Source organism: Struthio camelus, chromosome W (assembly GCF_040807025.1).
Source record: "Struthio camelus isolate bStrCam1 chromosome W, bStrCam1.hap1, whole genome shotgun sequence".
Lineage (NCBI taxonomy): Eukaryota > Metazoa > Chordata > Aves > Struthioniformes > Struthionidae > Struthio > Struthio camelus.
The window spans coordinates 9,734,127-9,758,970 of NC_090981.1; the positions used below are offsets into that span (position 1 = coordinate 9,734,127).

Here is a 24,844-nt window from a genome sequence, read left to right on the forward strand (position 1 = left end):
TTGGCAATTTTACAATATTCTGGAAGCATCCATGTTGATACTCGGAGGGAGGCTATAGAAGGTAGAAGGCTGCCTCCTGCTTTCAGCATGCATTAGTTAAGAAAAACTGCAGCAAGGAAAGTTTTTCCTGGTGTCTAGCCAACAGTTTCCTGATATCTAACAGACCATCTTGGGAGGCTGTGAGTTCTCAGAACTACAGGAAAAATATGTCCCTTGCAGTCCTAAGAAGTTGTTAATCTGTATCACTTCCACCAGGCACGTGTCATTACACTTACATGACATTATACTTACCTGACAGATGTTTGCTTGGGAGAGGATGGCATCTCCATTTTTAGAGGTACATATGATCAAGCAAGACAATCCGAGTGCTTCACTATTCTTACTGTTGAGAAACCCCTTCTAATGTCAATTTGAAATCTTGTCCCATCCAAAATGACGATGGAGAATTGACTATTCTTTTCCTTTTTGCAGTAGCCTTTTATGTATTTGGAGACTGTTTAGTCTAGAAAAGAGAGAACTGAGAAGGGACATGACAAACCTAACTCCTTCAGTCTTTCCTTATGGGTCACATTTTCCAGCTGTCTTACAGGTGACACTTCTGTTCAGTACATCCTCATATAATCTGTTATATAATAGAATGCACATTCTTTCTGCATGGCATTGTTGACATGTTCAGCCTGTGATAAGCCCAGATCCTTTTCTAGCTAGCGATTCACCATCCTGAATTCTATTATAGGTGACTGTTCTCCCCATATGTAGAGCCTTACACTTACCCTTGTTGAGTTGTATTCAACTTCCCCTGTACACACCTGTCTCCAACTCAGTTCTAATTTTGCCCTCAAACACATTTACAGACTCCTGACCTTGGCTTATATGCCAATTTAATATGCATATTTTCCACCTCATCAGTCAGGCTATTAGTAAAAATACTGACAAACTCTAGACCCAGGACAGCTCCCCCCGCCCAAGAATCCTACTCAATTAAACCTTCTATTTTGTTAGTGTACTATTAACAATCACTCTTCATTTTTCAAATAGATTTGTGACCACCTTATGGCTACTTAATCTAGGCTACACTTCCCTCATTTTATGAGAAAGAATATCTCATATGTCATTTTCTAAAGTCAGTATCTATGACATCTGTTACTTCTATCCCTAGGTTTGCTATTCTTGCACAGAGAAAATTAGATTGGTTCAACACAGTGGGCTCTTAACAAAACCACATTGGCTGCTACTTATATCCTTGTTATCATCTAGGTACTTATAAATAATTTATTTGTTCTAGTATTTTCTCAGGAACTGAATTTAAAGCTGTCTGTTGTAGAATTCTCTAACTTCCCCCTTTTTAATAAAGGGATCATTACATTTGCCTTTTTCTAGCATTTCAAAACCTCAAACATTCTCCTCAAATTGTCAGAAATAATCACTAACAGCTCAGAGAATACTTCAGCTAGTCCTCTAAGTACCTGATTAGGTATTTTCATTAGGTTCACCTGATGGAAAACTTTAATTTAGGTAAGTACTTATTAACCTGTTCCTTCTGTATGAGTTGAGTTTTTATTTCTTTGTTGTGGTGTTAACTGTATTAGCTATCAGATTACTTCAATTGTTTAATCCAAAGGTCAAAAAAGTATTTATTATCCCAACCTCTTGGTGTTGGTTCTGATATTTTTCCCTTTCTGCTGAGTAGTAAGTCAATACTTTCCTTGATCTTCCTACTCTTAGCAATGTACTGATAGAACAGTTTCTTGCTGCTCTTTATGTACCTTTCTACTTGCATCTTATTTTGCATCTTGACCTTTCTGACTTTTTTTTACTGGTTCCTGCTATTTTTTTTACTTGTCTTTACTAACCTGGTCTAGCTTCCACTCTCTGTGCTTTTCTTCTTGTGTTTGAGATTAATGAAGAGCTCACAATTTAGAAACTGGCCTCTTACTACACTTCCTATCATTCCTCTAAGTTGTGCTTTTGCCTATAATCACATTTCTTTAAACAATTGTCTGCTCTTCCTAACTCATTTTTTCCTTAGTTCTTGTCTCCCATAAGTTTTCATTTCATGGTCACTGACACCTGCCTTCCATCTTTGAATTTTCAACTAGTTCCTTCCTCTTGCCTAGAGTCAAAACCTAAGTAACCCCTGTTAAGAAAATGTCCACTGTACTCTAGTTTTCTGCAGACAAAACATGCAAGGTCATATGACCTGCAAGCAGAATATCTTATTTGAACTTGCCTCAGCTCCTGTTTTTTATATATAGCTGAAGAACTGCAAAGAAACCAGTTTAATCCAACCAGCAGTACAAAAGTTGTTCAAAGGTAACACCAGAAGAGGTGCAAATCAGCTAATGAATAATCATAAGCTGGACCATTTAAGGCTGGAACGGAACTATTTTGTGCTGTAACATGGCAAGGGGATTGGTAAAACTAAGAATCGTGGACAGATCTGATTGGTTATGTAAAATGAAGTATTGAATATGTAACAACTTACTTTCACTTAAAAACTGTAACAAAAAGCTACTCAGGGTCCCTTCTTGTGCTCTCAGCTAAGAGGCGCCTTATTGCTAGCAATAAAACTTAGCAACTAGAAATCTGACTCCTGCTGCTCATTACCTGTGCCCACAAATGAACAAAAAGATAATTTTAACACCCTCCTCGTGTTGTTTCCTCTATCTTCTGCATCCAAATGCTGTCACAACATATTCCAAGAACTTGTTGGACACTCTGTGACCTGGTGTATTCCCTTCCCTACAGATGTCAAACAGATAAAACTCCACATTACCATCAAGTCCTGTGTTTGGAACAATTCTGCTAGTTGCTCACAGAAAAGTTAATCTACCCAATCTCCCTGCTTTGGTGATCTAGAGTAGATTCCCCCCGTGACAGTGCTGAGCAGATTCTTGTCCCTCAATATTCTGGACATCTGAGCTACTATATTCACCATTACTATACAAAGCAACACCTCTTTCTTTTTTCCTCCACCAGTTTTCCCTTAGCAATCTTTTCATTTTGATATTCTGATTATGTGAATTATCCCAGCAAGTCTCTACTATGCTAGAATCAGAAACTGAAAATCCTCTTATTTCCCAGACATTTTACTCCAGCATAAAGGTATCTAGGATGTTTAGCCAGTTGACCCAATATCCTTCTTATTATGTCTCCAACAATCCAGAGAACTGGCAGAGAGAAAGGGAGGAAATGGGATTGTTAACAATTTGTAGGTCTTTATCCAGGTTGCCACTGTTTTACCTGTGATCTTTTGAGAACAGACAGCAGTTCTCTTTTAAGCCCTTCATCGCTGGTTTTGTGACCAACCAATAGCCCCTATTCATGGGAGAAGACTCAGACAGAGAGGCGCCCCTTTGGATCTCAAGGACAGTGTAGGATGCGGCTAGTTAATCCTTGCTGTTGCACAGAGAACTGACTTTATCTCAACACAAAGGGGGCTGGAGGGTGACCTTTGTGTTAGATAAATAGCCAGTTAAGTAGTTAGACCTGATGTAAATGTTTCTTCTGAGTTGTCCAAAAGAATGTGAAGGTCTCCCTGAGAACAGCCAGATCAGCATGGGAGAAGTGTATACGTGGCTCAGCCCAACAAAAAGTATAAAACCTCAACAACTAACAAAGAAATTTCGAAGAGAGCAACAGACTTGAGCTGGCATCAACCCATGTATTCCTTCCTGGCGACTGGGGACGCCCAGCATTGTGATGGTGAGTATATTTGAGATCAGTAATGGCAATCACATTGGTATTGTGATTGAACTGTCTAGCTAGATTTTGTTAAGTGTATACACTTGAATTGTGATTTCAGTATATTGCTGAATTACTCTGCTAAACGAAAAATCCTGTGTAGCATTAAATTCCTTAAAAATAAACTTTTATATGAAACATTGCACTCTCCGTATGCGTGGAATATCTAAAAGAACCTAGTCAGAGAGTACTGGACTCTGACAGGTTTGCATAACTCTGTGTGAAGATGCTCACTCCATTTTTCATGAGATGGGCAGAGATGGAGCCCAACAGTTCGTGGAACATTATTCTGTCCCTGAGGGAGCCAAAGCCCTCCTCATGCATCCATCTCCTGAGCTCTTGACCCTCAAATGGAAGGATTTATAACACTGCCACCAAAGCTCCTTCTCTCTTTATCCTCCTCCCAGACACTCATTTGATCTGCTTTGCACCATTTCTGGTAGCATTATTAGCACTCACATGGACAGGCAGCCTGGGATTTTATTGTATGCACAGGGTAACCCTCAACTTTCTTCCAATAACATATAGGATTTAGACTGATGGTTCCCTTTATTCCCCTCAGGAGGGAGTCACCAAATATCTTCTGCTTCATCTTAGGAGTGGTGGCCATTAATCTTGTGGCCTTTGTGGCATTTTGTCTTCCACCACAATACTGATCCTTGCTTGCTGTTAGGACAGCATGGTTGTTCTTGCTCTCAAGAGGTGGCTACATGAACATAAAATACCATCTGTCTCCAGATTCCTCCCAGGCATACAGCCTGCCCTTCCTCCATTGCCATTGATGTGGCAAACTTTTCTAGTTGTCCCAGGTGTTTTTTTTGTCCGTGGAGTTTCTCATGATCCCCAAAGTGTTTCAGCCCAGCCACCACTACCTGAAGTTCTACAATTTTCTTCCTAAAGTGATCCCACCAAGAGGCGCCTCTCATATTGGATGTTTTCCTATTTCTTGGTGTTCACTGGCAAGAAACGTGGGCCATAACCCTTGCAAATTCAGTTCAAAATCTCTATTGAAGCATTCAGGATTGGTGTCCCCATCTGGGCACAGCCCTTATAGCAGCAGATAGAGGAATATGTGATAATGGAGATGGCTCTGGGAGAGCAGCATAAACTCCCCATTCTTATTCTGTCTATTTTGTTCTTTGTTATCATAGAATACTTTAGATTGGAAAGGACCTCTGGAAGTCCAACACCCTGCTCAAAGCAGGGCCAAATTAGAGTAGGTTGCTCAGGGCCTTGTCCGGTCGAGGTTTGAATATTTCCAAGGATGGAGATCCCACAACCTCTCTGGGCCTCTGTTCAAGCGTTTGACCACACTCACGGTAAAAAAATTTTCCTTATATCTAATCAGAATTTCACATATTCCAACTTACATCCATTGCCTCTCATCCTATAGCTGTGCACGTCCAAGAAGAGCCTGGCTTCATCTTCTCTACATCCTCCCATTCAGTAGTTGAAGACAACAATAAGATTTTCCCCTGAGACTTCTCTTCTCAAGGCTGAACAAACCCAGTTCTCTCAGCCTCTCCTCATACATCATGTGCTCCAGCCCCTGACCATCTTGGTGGCTCTCTGCTGGACTCACTTGAGTATGTCCATATCTGTCTTGTTCTGGGGAGCCCAAAACAGGACACAGTACTCCAGATATGGTCTCACCAGTGCTGAACAGAGGGAAAGAATCATTTCCCTCAACCTGCTGGTTACACTCTTGCTAATACAGCCCAGGATGCAGTTGTCTGCCTTCTTTGCTGCAGGGGACACTGCTTCCTCATGTTCAACTGGGTGTCCACCAGGACTCCCAGATCCTTTTCTGCAGAGCTGATTCCTAGCCAGTCAACCCCCAGCCTGTACAGGTGCATGGGGTTATTCCAGCCCAGATACAGGACTTGGCATTTGTTTTTGTTGAACTTCCTGAGGTTCCTCTCTGCCCATTTCTCAAGCCTGTTGAGGTCCCTCTGAATAGCAGCTCAGCCCTCTAGCATACTGACCACTCCCTCCAATTTTGTATCATCCACAAATTTGCTGAGGGTGCACTCTGTCCCATTGTCCAGGTCATTGAGGAATAAGTTGAACAGGACTGGATCCAGTATCAATCTCTGAGGAATACCACTAAACCAGCTGCCAGCTGGACTTTGAACCACTGATCACAACCCTTTGAGCCTGGTGGTCCAGCCAATTTTCTACCCACTTTATCATCCACTTATCTAGTCCATATTTTACCAATGTAACGATAAGGATACTATCGGATACCATGTCAAAGGCCTTGTTGAAGTCAAGGTATACAACATCCACTGCCCTTCTGACATTATCCAATGAGTCATTCATGTCGTCATAGAAGGCTATCAGGTTCTTGTCCTTCATTTGCTTGGACATGGCTTCCAGGAGGATTTGTTCCATAATCCTCCTGGGGACTTAGGTTAAGCTGACTGGCCTGTAGTTCCTCAGATCCTCCTTCTTGCCTTTCTTGAAGATGGGCATGATGTTTGCCTTTTCCCAGTTACCAGGAACCTCCCCCCATTTCCATGGCCTTTTGAAGAGTGGCTTTGAGATGGCATCAGCCAGCTTCCTCAGCACTCTTGGATGCATCCCATCTGGTCCCATGGACTTGTGTATGTCCAGTTGGCTTAAGTGCTCTACTGTCCTCTGTTGTCAACTGTTCTATTGTCCTCTACTTAAACTCCCTCCTCTGTAAAACTTCCCATTTGCTACCTCTTCTATTGCAGTTCTTTAAGGAAACATTAGACCAACATATGTCAGGAACTTTTAGGGGTAGAGCTGATACCGTCTTGGGGCAAAGGATGAACTGGGTCACCTTATGAGATCCTGTCCTTATGAGGTCCCATTTTGCAATTCTTTGCAGGAGGGAGTAATTAAAATATATCCAATATTATTGTTTTTGCTTTACAATGGTCTCTTGTGTATTGGAAAGCCAGTATCCATATGATAACTGCTGTCATTTGACAAGACAGCTGTATGCTATTAAGCATAGGTGGGGTTCAGGTACTTCTCACTCTGTTTTAAAGCCTGTTCCACATGACTTGCTTCATACTACTGCATCCAGACTTATTATGATTGTGAAAGTCCATACTACTAGGTGAAATCCAGACTAACAAATCCGTCAGCATGCAGCTGTAGAGGTTCTTCATCACTATTGCAAGTGTTTGGACAAGATCAGCTCAAGGATGAACTGCAGCTGACTGCAGCCAAGCCCAAAAGGAAGAGCTGATAGCATTAGGCAGAGGAAAGCCTCTGAAGCAGGTTATAGTTGTGGTATGGCCTATAACGGTTGAAGGTGATCAGTTTAGTCCATAATTTTAAGTATCATGGGTTCTATCTCCCTGAGGCTAAGCTCTCCTCTCTTGAAGGTGGTTTGAGCCCAGTTTAACAAAAAGATCACCTTGTGTACTGCAGTGTCTGATGGTACAACACAGCTTTCAGTGCTAAGAACATAGCTCATCTCAAAGGCACAAGCATCAGCAGAAAGATCATCACGAGATTTCTGTTCCACATATTAGATGTGCAACTTCCCTTCTCCAGCATGGAGAGCAGAACAAAAAGATATACACAGCTAACCAACCAAAACCCTACCAAAGCAAGAGACATAGAACTGCAGTCAGTTTTTCTCTTCAGTGTTAGGGAGATTTTATCTTTTGATGCTGGATGTTAGTCATGTGGTTCAATGCACTATTCTGCTGGAAGAAACTCCAGTGCCCATTCCAGAACAGTGCATAAAAGGTCATTCTGAAGGTCACTTCCATCTTAGCCAACAGCAAGTTATTTTATATTTATTATATAAAGCACAGGCCAGAGCTGCTATATATTTCCCATAACAACAGGTTTACACAGTTGATATCCAGTCTGCATGGACATTCAGACTATGTGTGTACTTACCTTATCAAACCTCCCATTCTTTTTAGGCTCACCCATCATTAACCACCTTAGCAGTGAAACTTAGAGTAGCCAGTAAACACACATTGTTCACATGTTGTGCTGATCCTTCCATTAGGCTAAAAAGGCTGACAGATTTAACATTCAGTGAAGACTTTCTTAGACAATCTGGGAGAGCAGGAATAATAAGATGTTCCCCTTGTTAGCCAAGGATTAGATGGAAGCAGTATATACTTAATTAGACTTTAAAGAGCTTATTTCAATGTTAGGAGATGCAATTCTTCCATGTTTCTGGTGCTCAGTATCATTGTTTCAGAAAGTGTTCTGCTTATCAGGAGAAAGGAGACTGTTTTAAGATATTCTGAACACTCATTTTTGTTTGCATCTAGATTAAGGAGAGGAAAATTGACCCATTGCTTTTTTAGAGGTCATCTAATCTGTTTGGTTGAGAAGATCTATCCTCCCACATACTCACCTTCAGCACTATAAAGGAATATCTTCCTGATGGCAATCTCTCTTTGCAGTGTTCTCTCACTCCTGGCCATTCTAGAAACAGAATTTTAGAGCAGATTTTTTGTTATGAATATTTAAGGACTACATCAGAAAGAAGAGTGCTGTTCGCATAGACAATATTCCTGGGTTACTATCTATCACAAGACCCAGGAATCAAGGACATTCACAATGAGCATTAGTGAGGATGATGTGGAAAAGTTTCTTGATGGCAACTCTGTTTTTGCCAAGCAGTACTTTGAGAAGAAGATGAGAACAGAGTCTTGGGATGGCAATGAAAGTGACATCCTTTTTGAGCTGATCCAAGACATGCAAGAAAGCATCAACATGGAGAAAGTTGTTTTCAAGACCCTGAGAAGAATCAGCTCTCTCATCCATGCTGACCGCTGCAGCCTTTTCATGTACAGGCAGAGAAATGGCACACCTGAACTGGCTACAAGGCTTTTCAACGTCCAGGAGGGAAGTATACTTGAGGAATGCTTGGTCTCCCCAAACTGTGAGATTGTCTATCCCTTGGACATAGGTATTGTGGGCTATGTTGCTCAAATGAAGAAAACCATGAACATCAAGGATGTCAGCAAGGTAGGTTTGTCATTTATCCACTCAATAGAAGAAAGGCTCACATGCATATTAATACAGGGAGGGCCAGGAGAAGGCAGAGCATCTCAGGGATTGTACAAATCTTATGCAGTGTAACAGCTATATGAAGGGAAAACAAAGCAACAGTTGTCAGTCTGTTAGTGGTTTTTACTTTCTTTTACAGGGTGAGGTGGATCTAAACAAATTGAATTACACCAGATGTTAATGCATTGCAAATATATGCAGTGTCCCACCTTACCCTGTCTCAGGATAAAAAATAATCCTCTTCTAGTGCAGCAGAGAAGAGAGCCTGGTACTTGCTGCAGTCAGACCTGCATTGAATATACATGGATTTTTCCACACACATCTATATTCCATGAGTAATTGGAAAAGAGAGGAGAAACCTTTAGAGAGAGTCAAGAGTTTTCCAACACAAAAGGCATTTGAAAATATTTGCTGTCTGATGCAACCTGGACCAAAAGGCATTTTTATCAGCCAAAAAGAATGGTCCTTAGAGCAGGTAGGGTAGTTGTAGCCTGTGTACAGGTGAACTTCATAAGAAGCAGCAAGAGACAAACTTTGGCCAAATAACCCCTTTAAACTAACACTGCAATACTAGGAGGGATACAAGGAATTTTAATGTTATGTTCTTATGCATGCATGAGAATATTTGGCCATCACACTCCTTGGTTGAATTATGTAAATTTGCATGGCATCAATTACAATCTGCTTGCTCTAATCAGAGTTATAAAACGAAAATCCATGTGACCCAAATCTGGTATTTGGGATTATTCCATCTACTGTTTGCTTGTAACAAAAAGACCATCTGTTTATCTATCCACTCTGTGTTCAACATCAGTGTATCCAAATGCTTCATCAAAAGCTTCCCCGTCTAACAGGGAGCACACTAAAACATTGGTTTGGTATTGCAACCATTCTTGTGCAAAGGATGTACAAGAAGATAGATTTTTTTTTAAACCTGTCTGTTTAAATATTCCACCCATCATACTGAAGAGTTTCAGAGCTGTGAGCCCAGTGCTGCACTCCAAATCTAGCACTTTCAGGCATTGCTACTATTATGGCAATTCCTTTGAAAGACACAGAGTCTGAATGCTTGGTCTACCCCAGGCAGCAGGGAAGACCAGAAGTGGGGCTGCGGTATGGGGAGTAGGTATGTATGTGAGTGATTATTGATTTAGATGCAGTCTATTGAATATGCTCAGAGGCTCCTATACTTGGGCCTCAGTATATTCTACCTCAAATAGAAGTTACTGTAGCTGAAAGCTTATCTGACAGAGTGGGGAGAAGATTGGTAGGTGGGATCCCGTAGGAGGCAGCTCTGAAGGGCAAAGGAGATCAAAAGAGTTGGCAGGTCTTTAAGGGCAGCCTCCTCCAAGCGCAAGAACGGTCCATCCCGATATTCAGGAAAATGAGTAGATGTATCAAGAGACTGCCTTGACTAAACAGGGAACTCCTGACTGAGCTCCAATGCAAAAAAGACATATACAAGAAACGGAAGCAAGGACAGGCTACAAAGAAGGAATATAGAAACGTTACTTGGGCATGCAGGGATGGTATTAGGAAAACCAAAGCTCAACTAGAGTTGAGACTTGAAAGGGATGTCAAGGGCAACAAGAGTTTCTAATACTACGTTAACAGAAAGAAAGCAAAAGAAAAGAAAAATATGACCCACTGCTGAATGGGATGCGTGATTTAGTGACAGTGGACACAGACAAGGCTGAGGTACTCAATACCTTCTTTGCTTTGGTCTTCATCAACAAGGTCTCCCAGGCCTTTGTGCCTAGAGACAGCATTCAAGGAGGAGAGGAACTACCAGTAGTGGAGGAAGATTGAATCTGGGATTTTGTGAGAAAGCTCATCCCATACAAGTCCATGGGATGAGATGGGCTGCATCGAAGGGCATTGAGAGTGCTGGCTGATGCCCATGCAAGGCTGCTCTCTAGCATCTTTGAAAGGTTGTAGAAAACAGGGGAGGTGCCCAATGACTGGAGAAAGGCGGCTATCTTCAAAATGGGCAAGTGTCAAGGCCCTGAGCACACTCCCAGTCCTTCTTCTAGGCATTTAGCTGGCTGTGTTCAAGGTCACCTCGCTGATAAGAACTGTTGTGAAGAAAGAGCTGGAAAAAGCCTCAGCATAGGATCCCCCCACCTCCTTTGGGAGCTGCTTTTAAGCTGAGCCTCTCACCCTTGGCCCCTTCCTGAGCTACATTGCAGCTATGTTACACCTATATCTGTGCCTGGCCATGGATCCCACTGATCCAGATCCTGACTCATGGACTGACTTCCCAGCTTGACCTCATACCTGCTTCATCACTATGGACTTGTCTAGCAATCTGGACTCTAATCTGAACCTGGTTACTGTCAATGGGCCTGCTCTGCTCACCCTGCTCGTGTACTGTGGGACTGGGCCCTTGTTTGTGAGGCTACTGCCTCTGCCTGCCTTGTTACCACACTCAGCTCCTGGGTCCCTTCCCTTAGGGAGCAGCTGGCCCTTGCGGCTCCCTGACAGCAAGAAGGACAATCTGGGAGCCCTGAGCTGAACACCATGGACGGTGCCTCAAGACTCCCCTGTGTTGGAGGTATGGAAAAAAAGGAGATTAGGGCATTATTCAGTCTTTCACAGGTAGTTAACAAAACAAGGCCCTGAAGGAAGGAGCAAGACAACACCATTAGGCAACCAGATAAGGAAGTTCCCAAATAAGCCCGAAGAAGAGAACAAAAACAGTTGATAAACAGGAGAGAACTACTTGAACTACGGGTGAACTATCCTAATTAGCAGAATAAAAAACCCCACCCACAAGCAGGGAAGCCCCCTGCTGATCAAAGCCCCTTCCCCATAGAGCATGCATAGTAGAAAAAGAGGATACTGTGACTTTAAACGAAGATGAGACCTAGCAGAGCCATGTCTTAATGTAGTTGTAAACTGTAGTGATAACTGTTGCTTAAACTGTATAAAGTGTAGGCTGTGTAGTGCTAGGTGTGCTAGCTTTGTGGAATTACCACCTAGCACCCATCTCTGCGCAGAAATGAATTAAACAAATATCTCGACTCTGTGTTTCTCCGCTCATTGCCCACTGGGTGAAAGAACCCTTCTTTGGTACAACACCTGGGCCTTACCCCACAGTGCCCTCAGGACTCCATAGCAATCCTCCCGGCCCTGGGGCTCCTCAGTGCCAACACCTCCTCTCTGGCCTGGCTCTGGGCACCACTCAACAATACCCCTGAGCCAGCCCTGGGCTTCACAGAGCTAACCCTCCCCCGCCCGGCCTCCATGGCTCCTCAGTGGCAGCTTGACCCCTCCCCCAGACCACCCTTGGACTCTATGGCAACCCCACGGCAGCATCTGTATGGCACCACAGCAACTGTGGCCTGATCCCTGTCGACCCCAGCTAAGACACATGGAACTGCAAAGCCCCCTGAAATAGCCGCATGGTGACTCCTGACCTGGCCTGGGAACAAGTAGACAATGAACATGCTCCAGCTAAGACCAAGACATTTCATAACAATACTCCTCCAAACTGAGACCTTCGTAAGGTGTGATGACACACCTTGTTTAGGGGGTAGACTGCTCTCAGGGCCTTGAGCATACACAACCCCTTCTAGGAGTTTGGCTGCTGCACTCAAGGCCAGCTCACTTGCTAATAAGAGATTTTATGAAGAAAGAGGTGGAAGAATCCTCAATGATGGTTCCCCCCTCCTATGCTTGGGTGCTCCCTTTAAGCTGAGGCTCTTGCCCTTGGCCCTCACCTGAGCTACAGTTTCAGCTGTGTTGCAGCCATGTCCATGCCTGGCCATGTAACTTATTGATCTGTACCCTGACCATGCTTAACCAACCTGATAGCCTTCCATGATGGAATGACTGGCTGAATACATGAGGGGAGAGCAGTGGATGTTGTCTACCTGGACTTCAGCAAGGCTTTTGACACTGTCTCCCATCACATCCTCATAGACGAGCTGAGGAAGTACGGGCTAGATGAGTGGACAGTGAGGTGGATTGAGAACTGGCTGGATGGCCGAGCTCAGAGGGTTGTGGTGAATGGCGCAGAGTCTAGTTGGAGGCCTGTGGCTAGTGGTGTCCCCCAGGGGTCAGTCTTGGGTCCAGTCTTGTTCAATGTATTCCTCAATGACCTGGAGGAAGGGACAGAGTGCACCCTCAGCAAGTTTGCTGATGATACTAAACTGGGAGGAGTGGCTGACACACCAGAAGACTGTGCTGTCATTCAGAGGGACCTGGACAGGCTGGAGAGCTGGGCGGAGAGGAACCTCATGAAGTTCAACAAAGGCAAGTGCAAGGTCCTGCACCTAGGGAGGAATAACCCCATGCACCAGTACAGGCTGGGGGTTGACCTGCTGGAAAGTAGCTCTGCAGAGAAGGACCTGGGAGTGCTGGTAGACAACAAGTTAAACATGAACCAGCAGTGTGCCCTTGTGGCCAGGAAGGCCAATGGTCTCCTGGGGTGCATTAGGCAGAGTGTTGCCAGCAGGTCGAGGGAGGTGATCCTGCCCCTCTACTCAGCCCTGGTGAGGCCTCACCTGGAGTTCTGTCTCCAGTTCTGGGCTCCCCAGGACAAGAGAGACATGGCACTCCTGGAGAGAGTCCAGCGGAGGGCTACAAAGATGATTAGAGGGCTGGAGCACCTCTCCTATGAAGAAAGGCTGAGGGAGCTGGGCCTGTTCAGCCTGGAGAAGAGAAGATTGAGAGGCGATCTGATCAACGTGTACAAGTATCTGCAGGGGGAGTGTCGAGAGGATGAGGCCAGTCTCTTCTCAGTGGTGCCAAGTGACAGGACACGAGGCAATGGGCAGAAACTGAACCACAGGGAGTTCCATCTGAACCTGAGAAAAAACTTCTTCACTGTGAGAGTGACAGAGCATTGGAACAGGTTGCCCAGAGAGGTAGAGGAGTCTCCTTCCCTGGAGATATTCAAAAGCCATCTGGACAGGGTCCTGTGCAATGTGCTCTAGATGACCCTGCTTGAGCAAGAGGGGTTGGACTAGATGATCTCCAGAGGTCCCTTCCAACCGCAACCGTTCTGTGATTCGGACCCAGACCCACAGAGTGACTTCCCAACTTGACTTTGGGCCTGCCTCATCACTATGGGCTTGTCTGGCAACCTGGACTCTAATCTGAACCTGATTACCATCACTGGGCCTACTCTGCTTTCCTTGTTTGGGTACTGTGGAACTGGGCTCTTGTTGGTAAGGCAACTGCCTCTGCTTGCCTTGTTATCATGCTCAGCTACCAGCTCACCTTCCCTTGTAGAGCAGCCTGCTTTTTGCTGTTCCCTGACAGCAAGAAGGACGATCTGGGAGACCGCAGGCTGGTCAGCCTGCCTTCAGTCCCTGGGAAAATCATGGAGCAAGTCCTTTTGGAAGCCATCTCTTAGAACATGAAGGAGAAGGTGATTGGGAATAGCCCATCATTAAGGGAGTGGCTGTTGGTTCTGGCAGAGTTTGACATATTAAAGTTTATGATTTGCAAGATCTTTACAAAAGAAGAAAAAAAGTGCATGTGTTGAAGGCATAGGAAAACACAGCCAGGTCTCTTGATACTAGTTTTATCACCTTGACTTTGTCCAATTTTCTGCTATTCCCTCTCCACTCCCCAAGCATTCTTTAGACAAAACTTTCTTTAGGCAGTTTGAGCCCACAGGTTTCTGGCTTAGTTTTAAGACTGTAGACATTGTGCATAATGCTTACTTTGGAACTTCTCCTTTGAACAGTGTGCCCAGTTCAGTCCATTTGTTGATGAGCTCACAGACTACACTACAAAAAGCATCCTTGCAACACCCATCCTGAATGGCAAAGATGTAGTTGCTGTCATTATGGCTATTAATAAGCTGAACGGTCCATTCTTCACCAGCTCTGATGAAACAGTAAGTGGCCAGTAGTTAAGTTTCTATCATGCAGTTGTCCTTCTTGCCACATAACATACTCTTCTACACTAGGGATGTTTGCACTAGTGAAGCTCCACCAGTGCTAATTTCCCTACAGGAAACACCCTGTAGCAAAAGAGGCTTATATTAAAGTTGCTTATCTCAGTAAATTACCGGGGGAAGTTACAGTGGGGTAAGCCTCATCTTAGACCAGTGCAAGGGAAAGCATTTGCCCATAGGAATTACCATGATATTGTTGAAGCAGGGTTACGCAATCCAGTACACGCAAGGCTGCTACTGCATTCAACTGAACCTCACTGTTTGCCTTTTCAGCTTTTCCTGAAGTACCTGAATTTTGCCTCCTTAAACTTGAAAATTTATCACTTGAGTTATCTTCACAATTGTGAGACTCGAAGAGGCCAGGTAAGACTAAAAATTCAGGTGCCAACATTCCATCTTCCAAATCTGGGGTTATACCTCAAAATCAAGAGAGTTCATTCTTCTGATTTAAAAGGTATAGCCAATCTGCTTCAAAGATATGTGCCTGAAGAGCAGAGAGAGAGGTGTCCCTAAGCAATTTTGGGATACAGGTTCCTTAATCACAATCCCTCATTAATCTCACTTCCTGCGGCCATTGGCAAAACGTAGGAGTCGGGGCGGAGACATCAGCTTCAGCAGGATTGAGCTCTAAGTGTATTTTATGTTTGACTGCCAAATAATCTGAATTTAACAAAACACTATTGGGGTGTTTTACCTCTTCAGCTAGCAGTACCACAGGGACCTCTCAAAGCAATTAAGATTTTTTTTTCCCTCAACTGGTTAAAAAATGTTATAGAATTGATCCTTAGTACAATTAAAATAATTTCCATATGTTCTCAGTAAAGCCTCTAGCATCTGTTAAATTTGTCTCCTTAGGTATAAATGAATATATTTGAGAGTCTTAGAATATTTTGAATCAACATAATTCAGATCTCAATCTTTCTGGCAACTGTTAGATTGTGAGAAGACTCTTGAATTCATTGGAATGAATGTGAATCCATGGAATCAGTTTCTCGCAGCAGACAATTGGTTGTCATTGAAGAAGAGATGCAATTGAGTCTATGGTTCATGGCAGCCATGCTGTTGTCTCCAGTGGAAATTCATATGGGGGATAAATGTCTGTTTTAGCACAATGGATAGCAAAATCAAAGCTTATTTTCAGAGTTCTAGAACAGCACTTATTAACTGATTATCTCATGTTCTTGATCTGATTGTTTCAATAACCATAAAAACGTGAACGATGAACAGTTATGCAGTACAGCCACCTAGTAACAATGCCAAGTTATTCAACTAATGAATTCCTAAGATGTATTCCTGTTATAGGCTTAGTGGTAACACAATAGAGGTTGACTAGGAGGATGTTAAGGTTGCTAAGTCTCACTTGCAAAAGTTAGGAGATACTGTAAGTAATATGGCCTCTGCAGAGACAATCGAGCTAAACAGGGAACTCATGATGGAGTTCCAATGCAAAAAGGCGGTATACATGAGATGGAAGCAGGGACAGGCTACAAAGGGAATACTTTAGAAACACTGCCTGGGCATATAGGAATGGTGTCAGGAAAGCCAAAGCCCAACTAGAGTTGAGACTTGAAAAGGACATCAAGGGCAACGAGAAGACCTTTTACTGCTACATTAGTAGTAAAAGTCTGAATAAGGAAAACATGGGCCCATTGCTAAATGGGGGCAGGTGATTTAATGACTTAGTTGAGCTTTCTCACAAGATCTCAGATTCAATCCTCCTCCACTACTGGTAGTTCCTCTCCTCCTTGAATGCTGTCTCTAGGCACAAAGGCCTGGGAGACCTTGTTGATGAAGATTAAAGCAAAGAAGGTATTGAGTATCTCAGCCTTATCTGTGTCCACTGTCATTGGACATTGCACTGGACAAAACATGTTATATGGTCATGTAAGAAGATTCATAATACATAAAACACATCTCTGCAGAGGCCCTATTACTTACAGTATTTTTATTTTTTTATTATAGCTTTTGCAAGTGTGACTTAGTAACCTTAACATCCTAGATGAACTTTGAGAACATCGTTTCCTCACTCTGCATTTAACTACTTTTTAAAGCTATAATCCAACACAATGAACCATATTATCTTTAAAATTGACCTTCAGATCAGCAGCAATCCTCCCTAGATAGCAAGTCAGGTCAGCAGATGGGGGCTTCTGTTCCCCTCAGGACAGTGTCTTCCACTGCTATCACTTGTTGCTTCCTCTTGGTGCTGATGCATGGTTTAGGCTTGGCCAGCTCTGATGCCTCCCCAGATATGGCTTTCACCTCTCATCTGCTACATGAGCACTGAACTTCTGCAGTTGCAGGTCTGTGAGTGGAAATTTCTCTAGGACTCAGAAAGCAAAGCACACATGCTCACACACATACACACGTGTTCAGGCTAACCCATACATCTTCCATAAGTGACTCACCTACTCTTTCATGGAAACAGAAGCTCCCTCTGCTACCTCCCACTTCCTTGGGCCACTAGACCCTCTTTTTGTTGCCAGAAATACCTGCCTCATTCACTGATTAACCTCCTTTTCTTCAGCAAATAAAGCAGACAGCCTATAAGCAACAGCTTCCTTAAGGGTACACCCCCAGAGCAAGTGTGTGCATGGCATGGAATGGGGCAGGAGTCCCATGGGGAAAAAGATCATATGGTGATGCAAATACACAAGAGAGCTGTGTTAAAGCTGTGAGGACAGTGTTAATTCAAATATTTCCAACTTCCAACCACTTGACTTTGCAATTCTAATGTTAACTATTTTGGATGTAATATTTTACTTACAGAAAAGATACCACTCCAAAGGTAGAAAATGTAAATGGGGCAATCTCTTTAGGACTGCTACATTTTTGCATTATATTTCTAAGGTGGGATTTTTACATAGCACATAGCATTGGCCTAACTCTGCTCTTCAGAGTACATCCTTCCCTAATAATAGACCATGAATAAGTAATGTTTTTAAGTTCTGCAGTATAGAGTACTATTCCACTTTTCAGGAACTATGGCATAAAAGAACAATTACTTCCTTGTTCCTTCCCAGGACAGGCTATGCTCACATTTGGTTCTTATCCTGTAGGTGCTGCTGTGGTCAGCTAATAAGGTTTTTGAGGAACTGACAGATATAGAGAGGCAGTTCCACAAGGCTTTTTACACAGTAAGAGCATATCTGAACTGTGACAGGTACTCAGTAGGTCTCCTGGACATGACCAAGCAGAAGGTAAGCATTCACATGTGTGTTATACTAACACAGTGTATCTTTCTGCACTGCTGCTAGCTACTAAGGGGCAATTTCTGGGGATGTTTTATTTTGGCAGTCAAAGTGCAAGTCATGTTTGAGTCATGATTACTGGTTTTGTTTGGCATTTTTTCTTCCATTATACAAATGAAGACCCTGAGGATAAAGAAAGAAGGGGTAGAGGAGAGAATTTATCACTTGAGAATCAGGACCAGTAGAGGAAACCTGGGACAGGCTGGATGTGGAGAATGGATAAGTAGCTAGAGATAGAGAAGACAAGGGAGGGGGCAGATGTGTCTAACAATTAAACAGCATTCCTGGCTAGAGCCTGGAATGCAAGCCCAACCTCCCAAAGTCTGTGGCTAGCAAAAGTATAGTGAGATATCTGTGAAACCCCCAGTGGCAAAGTATCCATCTTCCTCAAGTACTCATCCACATAAACATTATCCAGGCTGTTAGGTGAAATGTTGATACATGCAAATACAAAATGACAGAAGTCAAGTTACTTGTGCAACACTAAATCCCACTATTTGCACCTTCAAATCTTTAATTTGAAGGTCATATTGCATCTTTCCATAGGACCCCTGCTTTGTTCCATGGTCAGCTGGACTGTGACTATCATTGGCTTTAATCTGTGCCTCATCATCAGAGCCTTACCACTGACCTGGAAAGAGGTGTATTAAAATAAGTTAACTTATGTGTTGAAGCCATATTGATCAGCACAATAGTAAAGCTTAAGGAAAAAATAATATTTCTGTTTAGCTTAATAGCAAGTGGTAGATCAGCCCAATGGCCACGCTCTGGAAAATGAGGAACACAAAATATTGAAATAGCTTCTTGTTAAGTGAGTACAGTCTGAGGCAGAGGTCTTATAGATAAGCAGTACATGATCACATATTGCTTTATAATGCACCTGACAATTCCTAAATTAAGCACACAATTCTGCTACCTAATAATGATCTAGCTATATTTTGTGCCTTGTGTACAGAGTACCAAAGACAGCATGGTAGAGCAGCAGGTATTTTGTGGTTTAAGGCAAAATACACTTTTTCTACATTAAAAATATTACTTTCATTTTAACAACAGGAATTTTTTGATTTGTGGCCAGTCCTGCTGGGAGAAGTTCCCCCCTACTCAGGACCTCGTACTCCTGATGGAAGAGTAAGTAATAACCAGATTTTTTAAATTCTTTCCTGTCTGGCTGGATTTTCTCACCGTTAATTTTAACACCACTCTTTCTATTTGTAGGAAATAGTCTTTTACAAAGTTATTGATTATATCTTACATGGAAAGGAAGATATTAAAGTCATCCCGTGAGTACACTAAATATTGGTACCCAGCCTACTGCTATTGTTTCTGCATAGTATATACTGATACAGAGTGTAACTGAAACAAAGACTCCCCATGATTTAATGAAATCCATAAGGAAATTTTCAAAAAGGCAATAAATGACTGAATAAGAGAGCCAGAACATATGTTGGTGCTTTAACTGTAAGCTCTGTAGGGCAAAGGTTATTCTTTTGTTCTGGGTTTGTATAGTTCCTGGCACAATGGGGTCCTGGCCTATAACTTAGTCTCCTAGAATCACTGCAATAAGTCTATATTGATGGATACATGGAAATAAACTGCTTTGATTGCCTGCAAATGCAACGTCCTCCTTATCACTCTCTACCATCACCCCTCATAGGTACACTTACTGCTTTAGCAGATATATCCATCTAGCTTTCCCCTTCTGTTCAGGTATCCATTGCCATTGCCCCTCCTTTCACATCTCAGTCTGGGTGATCTGCTGACCTTTTATGGTTACTTTCACAAATTGTTCCCCTACCAATCCTCAAGCTTCCTTCCTCCTCTCCTTTCCTCTGGGACACAAACCCAGTCTCAGGGCCATCTTTGACCTTTCCTTCTCTCCTGACCCTAGATACAAGCTCTTTCTTCTCTCTGGAAACTACCCCCTTTTCTTACCATTCAGTTTTTCATACAAACCTTGGGCACCATTTGACCTGGGCTCTGTGACAACTTTCTCCACAAACCACCATCACTCCTACTGACTTAGTTCTCCAAACTATGGCTTCCAGAAGTTCTCCTCTCTTTTTGGTCTCCCTTCACCCCCTCCTTCCAAAAGATGGGAGGGGAAAAGCAGCTTGTTGAATATCCCTCAGATGGAACTTTCTAGCCAATCATTGAGTCCAACAAGTTTCTTTCCATCTCTCACAGCTCCCCTCTACATATACCCACATCATGTGCTCTTCACCTCTTGAGATGCCTTCTTTTGTACCCTTCCACCTCCCTAAACACCCTCACTTTCCACCCTTTCTCATGCAGCTTTCCCAAATGTGAATTCTCTTGGTTCATCCAACCACCTCCATCATTCAGAACATATGAATTTCAACACACCAAAACAGAACATGTCCAAATGTCAAGTGACTGACTGAAATATCTGCCATTCTAGAAGTTCTGTCCAACTCTGGGCCACACCACTTTGCATCTACATAAGTTAGATATCCAACTTCATGTATCAAGAAGGCCTTCCACTATTTTTTGTAAAGCATTGTTCAAAAGTTCAGTCCGTGTAAGACTGGCAGGACTTGTCACACTTTTTACCTGACTGTTTCTTTTATCTTTCTGTGTGTTTAAATCCAGAAACACAAGCCCCGCTTCCAGTTACACCTTTTTATTCTAAATTAAATACTCCAAAGACTACAATATTTTATGAAGTATTCTGTACTGAATCCTTGGTAAGAGTTCTCCAACCTTAGCTACTAGAAAGAGCCTAATTCCATATAAAGCATTTACTTATATGATTTACTTATATGATATGATTTACTTACTAATTTTTCCTTGCACAATTAAGTTCTTTGAATATAACAGGACTGTTTGATAACTAAGAATGAACCATGGAAATGAGGGTTGTACAATTAATCAGATACATTTCAGCTCCATGATTATTAGCCTTATGATAAAGCTATATCCTGATTTTCCTTTTTCTTTCATTCAGAAATCCTACCCCAGAACACTGGGCACTTGTTACTGGACTCCCAACGTATGTGGCTGAGAGTGGATTTGTGAGTATTTAACTTAGGTTTCATTAAGGGTTTCTGACAGGAAGGTAAGTTAACACTGCTTTTCAACAATTCAGTTTTTGAGTTTAGTATTTAAACTTCACAATGCTCACATTGTAAACAGACAATGTTTTTTGATTCTCTAGATTTGCAACATTATGAATGCTGCTGCAGATGAGATGTTTAACTTTCAGGTACCATGAAAGTTCTCAATGCTATCAAGAATTCTTTTTTTCCTTTTTTTTTTCTTTTTTTTTTTTTACAGAAACGCAATTTAGAATCAGTATTAGGCACATAATGTTCCTTTAGCTCATAGCTTTGATGTAAAAAGGGAGTGCTGATACATTTAAAAATATATTAAGTATATGGCCTCTTTCTGCTTGCTATTGCTTCAAGGAAGGTCCTCTGGATGAATCAGGATGGACTATCAAAAATGTTCTTTCCATGCCAATAGTCAACAAAAAAGAAGAAATTGTGGGTGTTGTCACATTTTATAACAGAAAAGATGGGAAACCATTTGATGAACAAGATGAAATTCTCATGGAGGTATAGTTCCTTGCTATGGCCAAGAGTAGTTCATTTGGTTAATAGAGGTCATTGTTGCTCATTGTTGTACACCTGTACAAGCAGTCTCCAATGTTCTGCAGCTATGTTGGCTTATTTTTTGTTTATATATGTTTATGTATCTTGTTTATATTGGTATTATGCAGTAGCTTGAGGACTGTGAAATTAGCTCTATGAAATTTAGGCTCTTTCAGTTTTCTGGAAGCTGAGCAGATGATAGTGTTGTGCCAGAATTGTCAATAGATATTTCCATGATCTCCCTTCAGGGCATCCATGCACAACTAGCATATGGCCATCTAGCCCTTTCCTGTAGCACCCAGACTTATGGAACACACTGTGGAGCTGTGTATGGAATGCTGAGTGAGTTGGAGGAAGAAGCCCTTCCACACCCAGTTGTGTTTGCATCATTTAGTTTTAGCATTCTTTGATTTGACACTTAATTATAAACAGCTGCTGTATAGTAACATGGCCATTTTGACCTATTGTCTAAAGGTATAATAGTTTGAGTCACATGGGCTGGACAGCACACAACAAATTGCACAAAACCAGCATGCACATCTATGAGAAATAGTGTGGCCAGCTATTGTATCTGTCAATGACATCTGTAATTTAAGCCACTGCTGCTGAAAAATGTTACTATGCTAGCTTCAAATCCTATATAGACATCCAGCTCTTGGCTTCTCTTGAAAAAGATTTCTGTTAGCAAACAAAAGGACTGAATTACCAATTCAATTTACATTGGCCACTGAATAGCAAAAAATGTTGAGACCAAACACAGAGTCACTAAATATGTATGAAAGGTGACCAGACCATCTTGCTTTCCCTTCCAGATCCCAAGGTTTTCAGACTTGCTCTCACAGTTCTGATGTCTTGCCTTTCCACAGGCACAGAGTGTTATACCAACACCAAACTAGCTTTCCACATGCTGAACTGGACTGAGGTTCCTTGAGCCTCTATAGTACAGATACTCCTGAGATCTAGGCAGATTTGTCAGTTGAGGAGTTGGTGTACCAAAGGATCAGTAGTTGTTGGGAACCGACAGGTTCAGAACATACACACAATCACTTATTGCTAGATTGTGGCCAATTTAGAACTTAGGTTTACCTAAAAGTATATAATGTAATCTTATATTTCTGTGTCTTTAAGAAACAGATGCTTTGGCTATTTCAAAGTTTCCTTCTTTTTCCCTCTCCAAGTCCTTGACACAGTTTCTGGGCTGGTCCGTACTCAACACAGATATATATGATAAGATGAACAAACTGGAGAACCGGAAGGATGTTGCTCAGGATATGGTGCTCTACCACGTGAAATGTGACAAGGATGAAATTCAAGAAATTCTGGTACTGTCTCAAAGTGTGTATCATACCTTCTAGTGTACTTAAGTGTGGACTGGTCAGTGTTGAATAGCAGTTGTGTCTGTGGATGTAGTGCTCCTGTCCTAGAAGAGTCCTTCAACCTTTTACAAGAGGGACCATGTTCTCCCCTGCCCTGAGCTCCACTACTTTTGATAGGGAACAAGCCCAAGGAGCCATTACCTGGGAGTATTCAGAGCTCCATTCTAGACAAGAACAAATTCCACTGTACGGGCCCCTTATTAACAGAATTTCTCCTTCCTACTCCTCACTCTGCTGCCTGCCTCCCAAGTTACAGGCTACATCCATTCTTGACCACTGAGGGGCAGCCACCTCTAAGGTGTGAAAGCAGCATACAGAAATACTGTGCTGTACTATGGCAGAACAGAAAGGCAAGTCTTTATTCCACCTTGGAATGCTGAGCTATGGTCTTTCGAATTTTGTTCAGCAGCAGCAGCAAAGCCAACCCTAGAGGTGGATTCACACAAACACTACCCAGAGCAGGGCTACCCAGTGGGGTAATGGAGGAGCTAATTCAGCCTCTAGAACCTCCTTGATATGGAGGCTGCATGAGTTAGGGAATGCAGCTGGGACACTGTCCAGGAGAATTTTTGCAAGTGGGGGAAAAATTAACCAAAACAGTCTTCTGGGGAAAAAAAAAATCAATGAATGTGAATATGGCAACCTGCCAAAACCATGGAAGGGAGACACTTTTATAAGGAAGCCCTAGTAAAGATCAGAAATGGCAGTAAAATCCAGAAAAGAAAACAGAACTCAAATGTGAGAACTATGCCAAATGGGTTCACACTAGAATGCCCCAAAGCTGTGCAGCTTGAGATCCTATGGGATTCAGTAGTCAGTCTAACATGTCCATACTCTTTGTAGCCAACACGAGAAAAGCTGGGGAAGGAGCCAAATGAGTGTGAGGAAGAGGAGCTGGCAAGTATACTGGTAAGAGCTGTGCACTGCTGGACTTGACAGCAAGGGCAAACATTTCCTTGGCAGAGACAGGAAAGAGTTATCCATGGTGATAGACTGGTACCTGTCAACATGGCATCTCAGTACCTGTGAACAGTAAGGGCAAAGCCTACCCTCCCTTCTTCTGCTGTGCTAAGCGTGTGTGTGTGTGCGCACGTGTGTGTGTGTGTTAAGGGGTTGGGGGGGGTTATTAGGTATCAGGGAACATGTTCCAGAGCTCCTGGGAAGCAGCTGCTTTGTGTCAACTATTGCACAAGGGGCTCAAGGCTAATCCAAGAATAGCTCAGCCACCTGGGCTTGCCATGCATTTTGCTCTCCAGAGCAGTTACAGAGGGCTTTAAGGCTTCCCCTCTAAGATCTATCAAGTTTGGACTCTCTAAACTATATCAAATTTACCAGAAGATTGCTTACCAAAAAGTAACCAATTTCTAGTGCATTTGATAAAACACCCCCCTTTCTCCCCCTACTAACAGGGTTATCTTAAAAAGCTGCATTTCAGTCTACCTGCATGTCACTACTCTAAGAAGGTAATTTTCCAACATCAGCCTGATAAACTTTCATTGAGAGAAACTAATTTCCAAATGTTTCTAGGGATGGCATAAATAACATAGAAACAATCCAATCCACCTTTTTTTTTTTTAACAGAAGGAAGAACTCCCAGGGCCCACCAAGTTTGAAATCTATGAGTTCAGGTTCTCTGATTTTGACTGCACTGAACTAGAGCTGGTGAAGTGTGGCATTCAGATGTATTATGAACTTGGAGTGGTGAAAAAGTTCCAGATCCCACAGGAGGTAGGAGTTGGCAATATCTGGGACTCCCACCTTGTCAGGAACCTATGGACGAGGGATGGCCAAGCTTCCTTATTCTTAGAGCCACGTAGCAGAATCGTCATGTGATTGAGAGCCTTGAGACGTGCTACACACTCCACAGACCTTAGAGCAGACAGAGCCTTGGTTTACAGGCAGGAGAGGACTGAGTCCTGAGTCTCACCACTC

General features: G+C 42.6%; 2 protein-coding genes across 10 annotated transcripts in view; one reads left to right on the forward strand and one right to left on the reverse strand.

Annotated features, from left to right (window-relative positions):
- LOC104139555 (purpurin) overlaps positions 1-24,844 on the reverse strand; it is a 58,807-nt gene that overhangs the window by 20,082 nt on the left and 13,881 nt on the right. For 2 of the 6 annotated variants that reach the window (XM_068925754.1, XM_068925755.1), the window contains 2 exons: positions 8,105-8,175; positions 292-502 (listed from right to left, as the gene is read on the reverse strand). The exons of the other annotated variants lie outside the window; for them this stretch is intronic. In XM_068925754.1, the coding sequence (XP_068781855.1) occupies positions 292-329 (38 nt within the window). In that variant the 5' untranslated portion in view covers positions 330-502; positions 8,105-8,175. The remainder of the gene's footprint in view (positions 1-291; positions 503-8,104; positions 8,176-24,844) is intronic. 6 annotated transcript variants of the gene reach the window in all.
- LOC104139551 (rod cGMP-specific 3',5'-cyclic phosphodiesterase subunit beta) overlaps positions 3,515-24,844 on the forward strand; it is a 35,639-nt gene continuing 14,309 nt past the window's right edge. For 2 of the 4 annotated variants that reach the window (XM_068925749.1, XM_009667739.2), the window contains exons 1-13: positions 3,515-3,705; positions 8,019-8,721; positions 14,462-14,614; positions 14,948-15,037; positions 17,734-17,874; positions 18,979-19,053; positions 19,141-19,205; positions 20,891-20,957; positions 21,101-21,148; positions 21,351-21,500; positions 22,715-22,858; positions 23,756-23,821; positions 24,494-24,640. In XM_068925749.1, the coding sequence (XP_068781850.1) occupies positions 8,311-8,721; positions 14,462-14,614; positions 14,948-15,037; positions 17,734-17,874; positions 18,979-19,053; positions 19,141-19,205; positions 20,891-20,957; positions 21,101-21,148; positions 21,351-21,500; positions 22,715-22,858; positions 23,756-23,821; positions 24,494-24,640 (1,557 nt within the window). In that variant the 5' untranslated portion in view covers positions 3,515-3,705; positions 8,019-8,310. The remainder of the gene's footprint in view (positions 3,706-8,018; positions 8,722-14,461; positions 14,615-14,947; positions 15,038-17,733; positions 17,875-18,978; positions 19,054-19,140; positions 19,206-20,890; positions 20,958-21,100; positions 21,149-21,350; positions 21,501-22,714; positions 22,859-23,755; positions 23,822-24,493; positions 24,641-24,844) is intronic. The other 2 variants (XM_068925750.1, XM_068925751.1) reach the window with 2 other exon arrangements.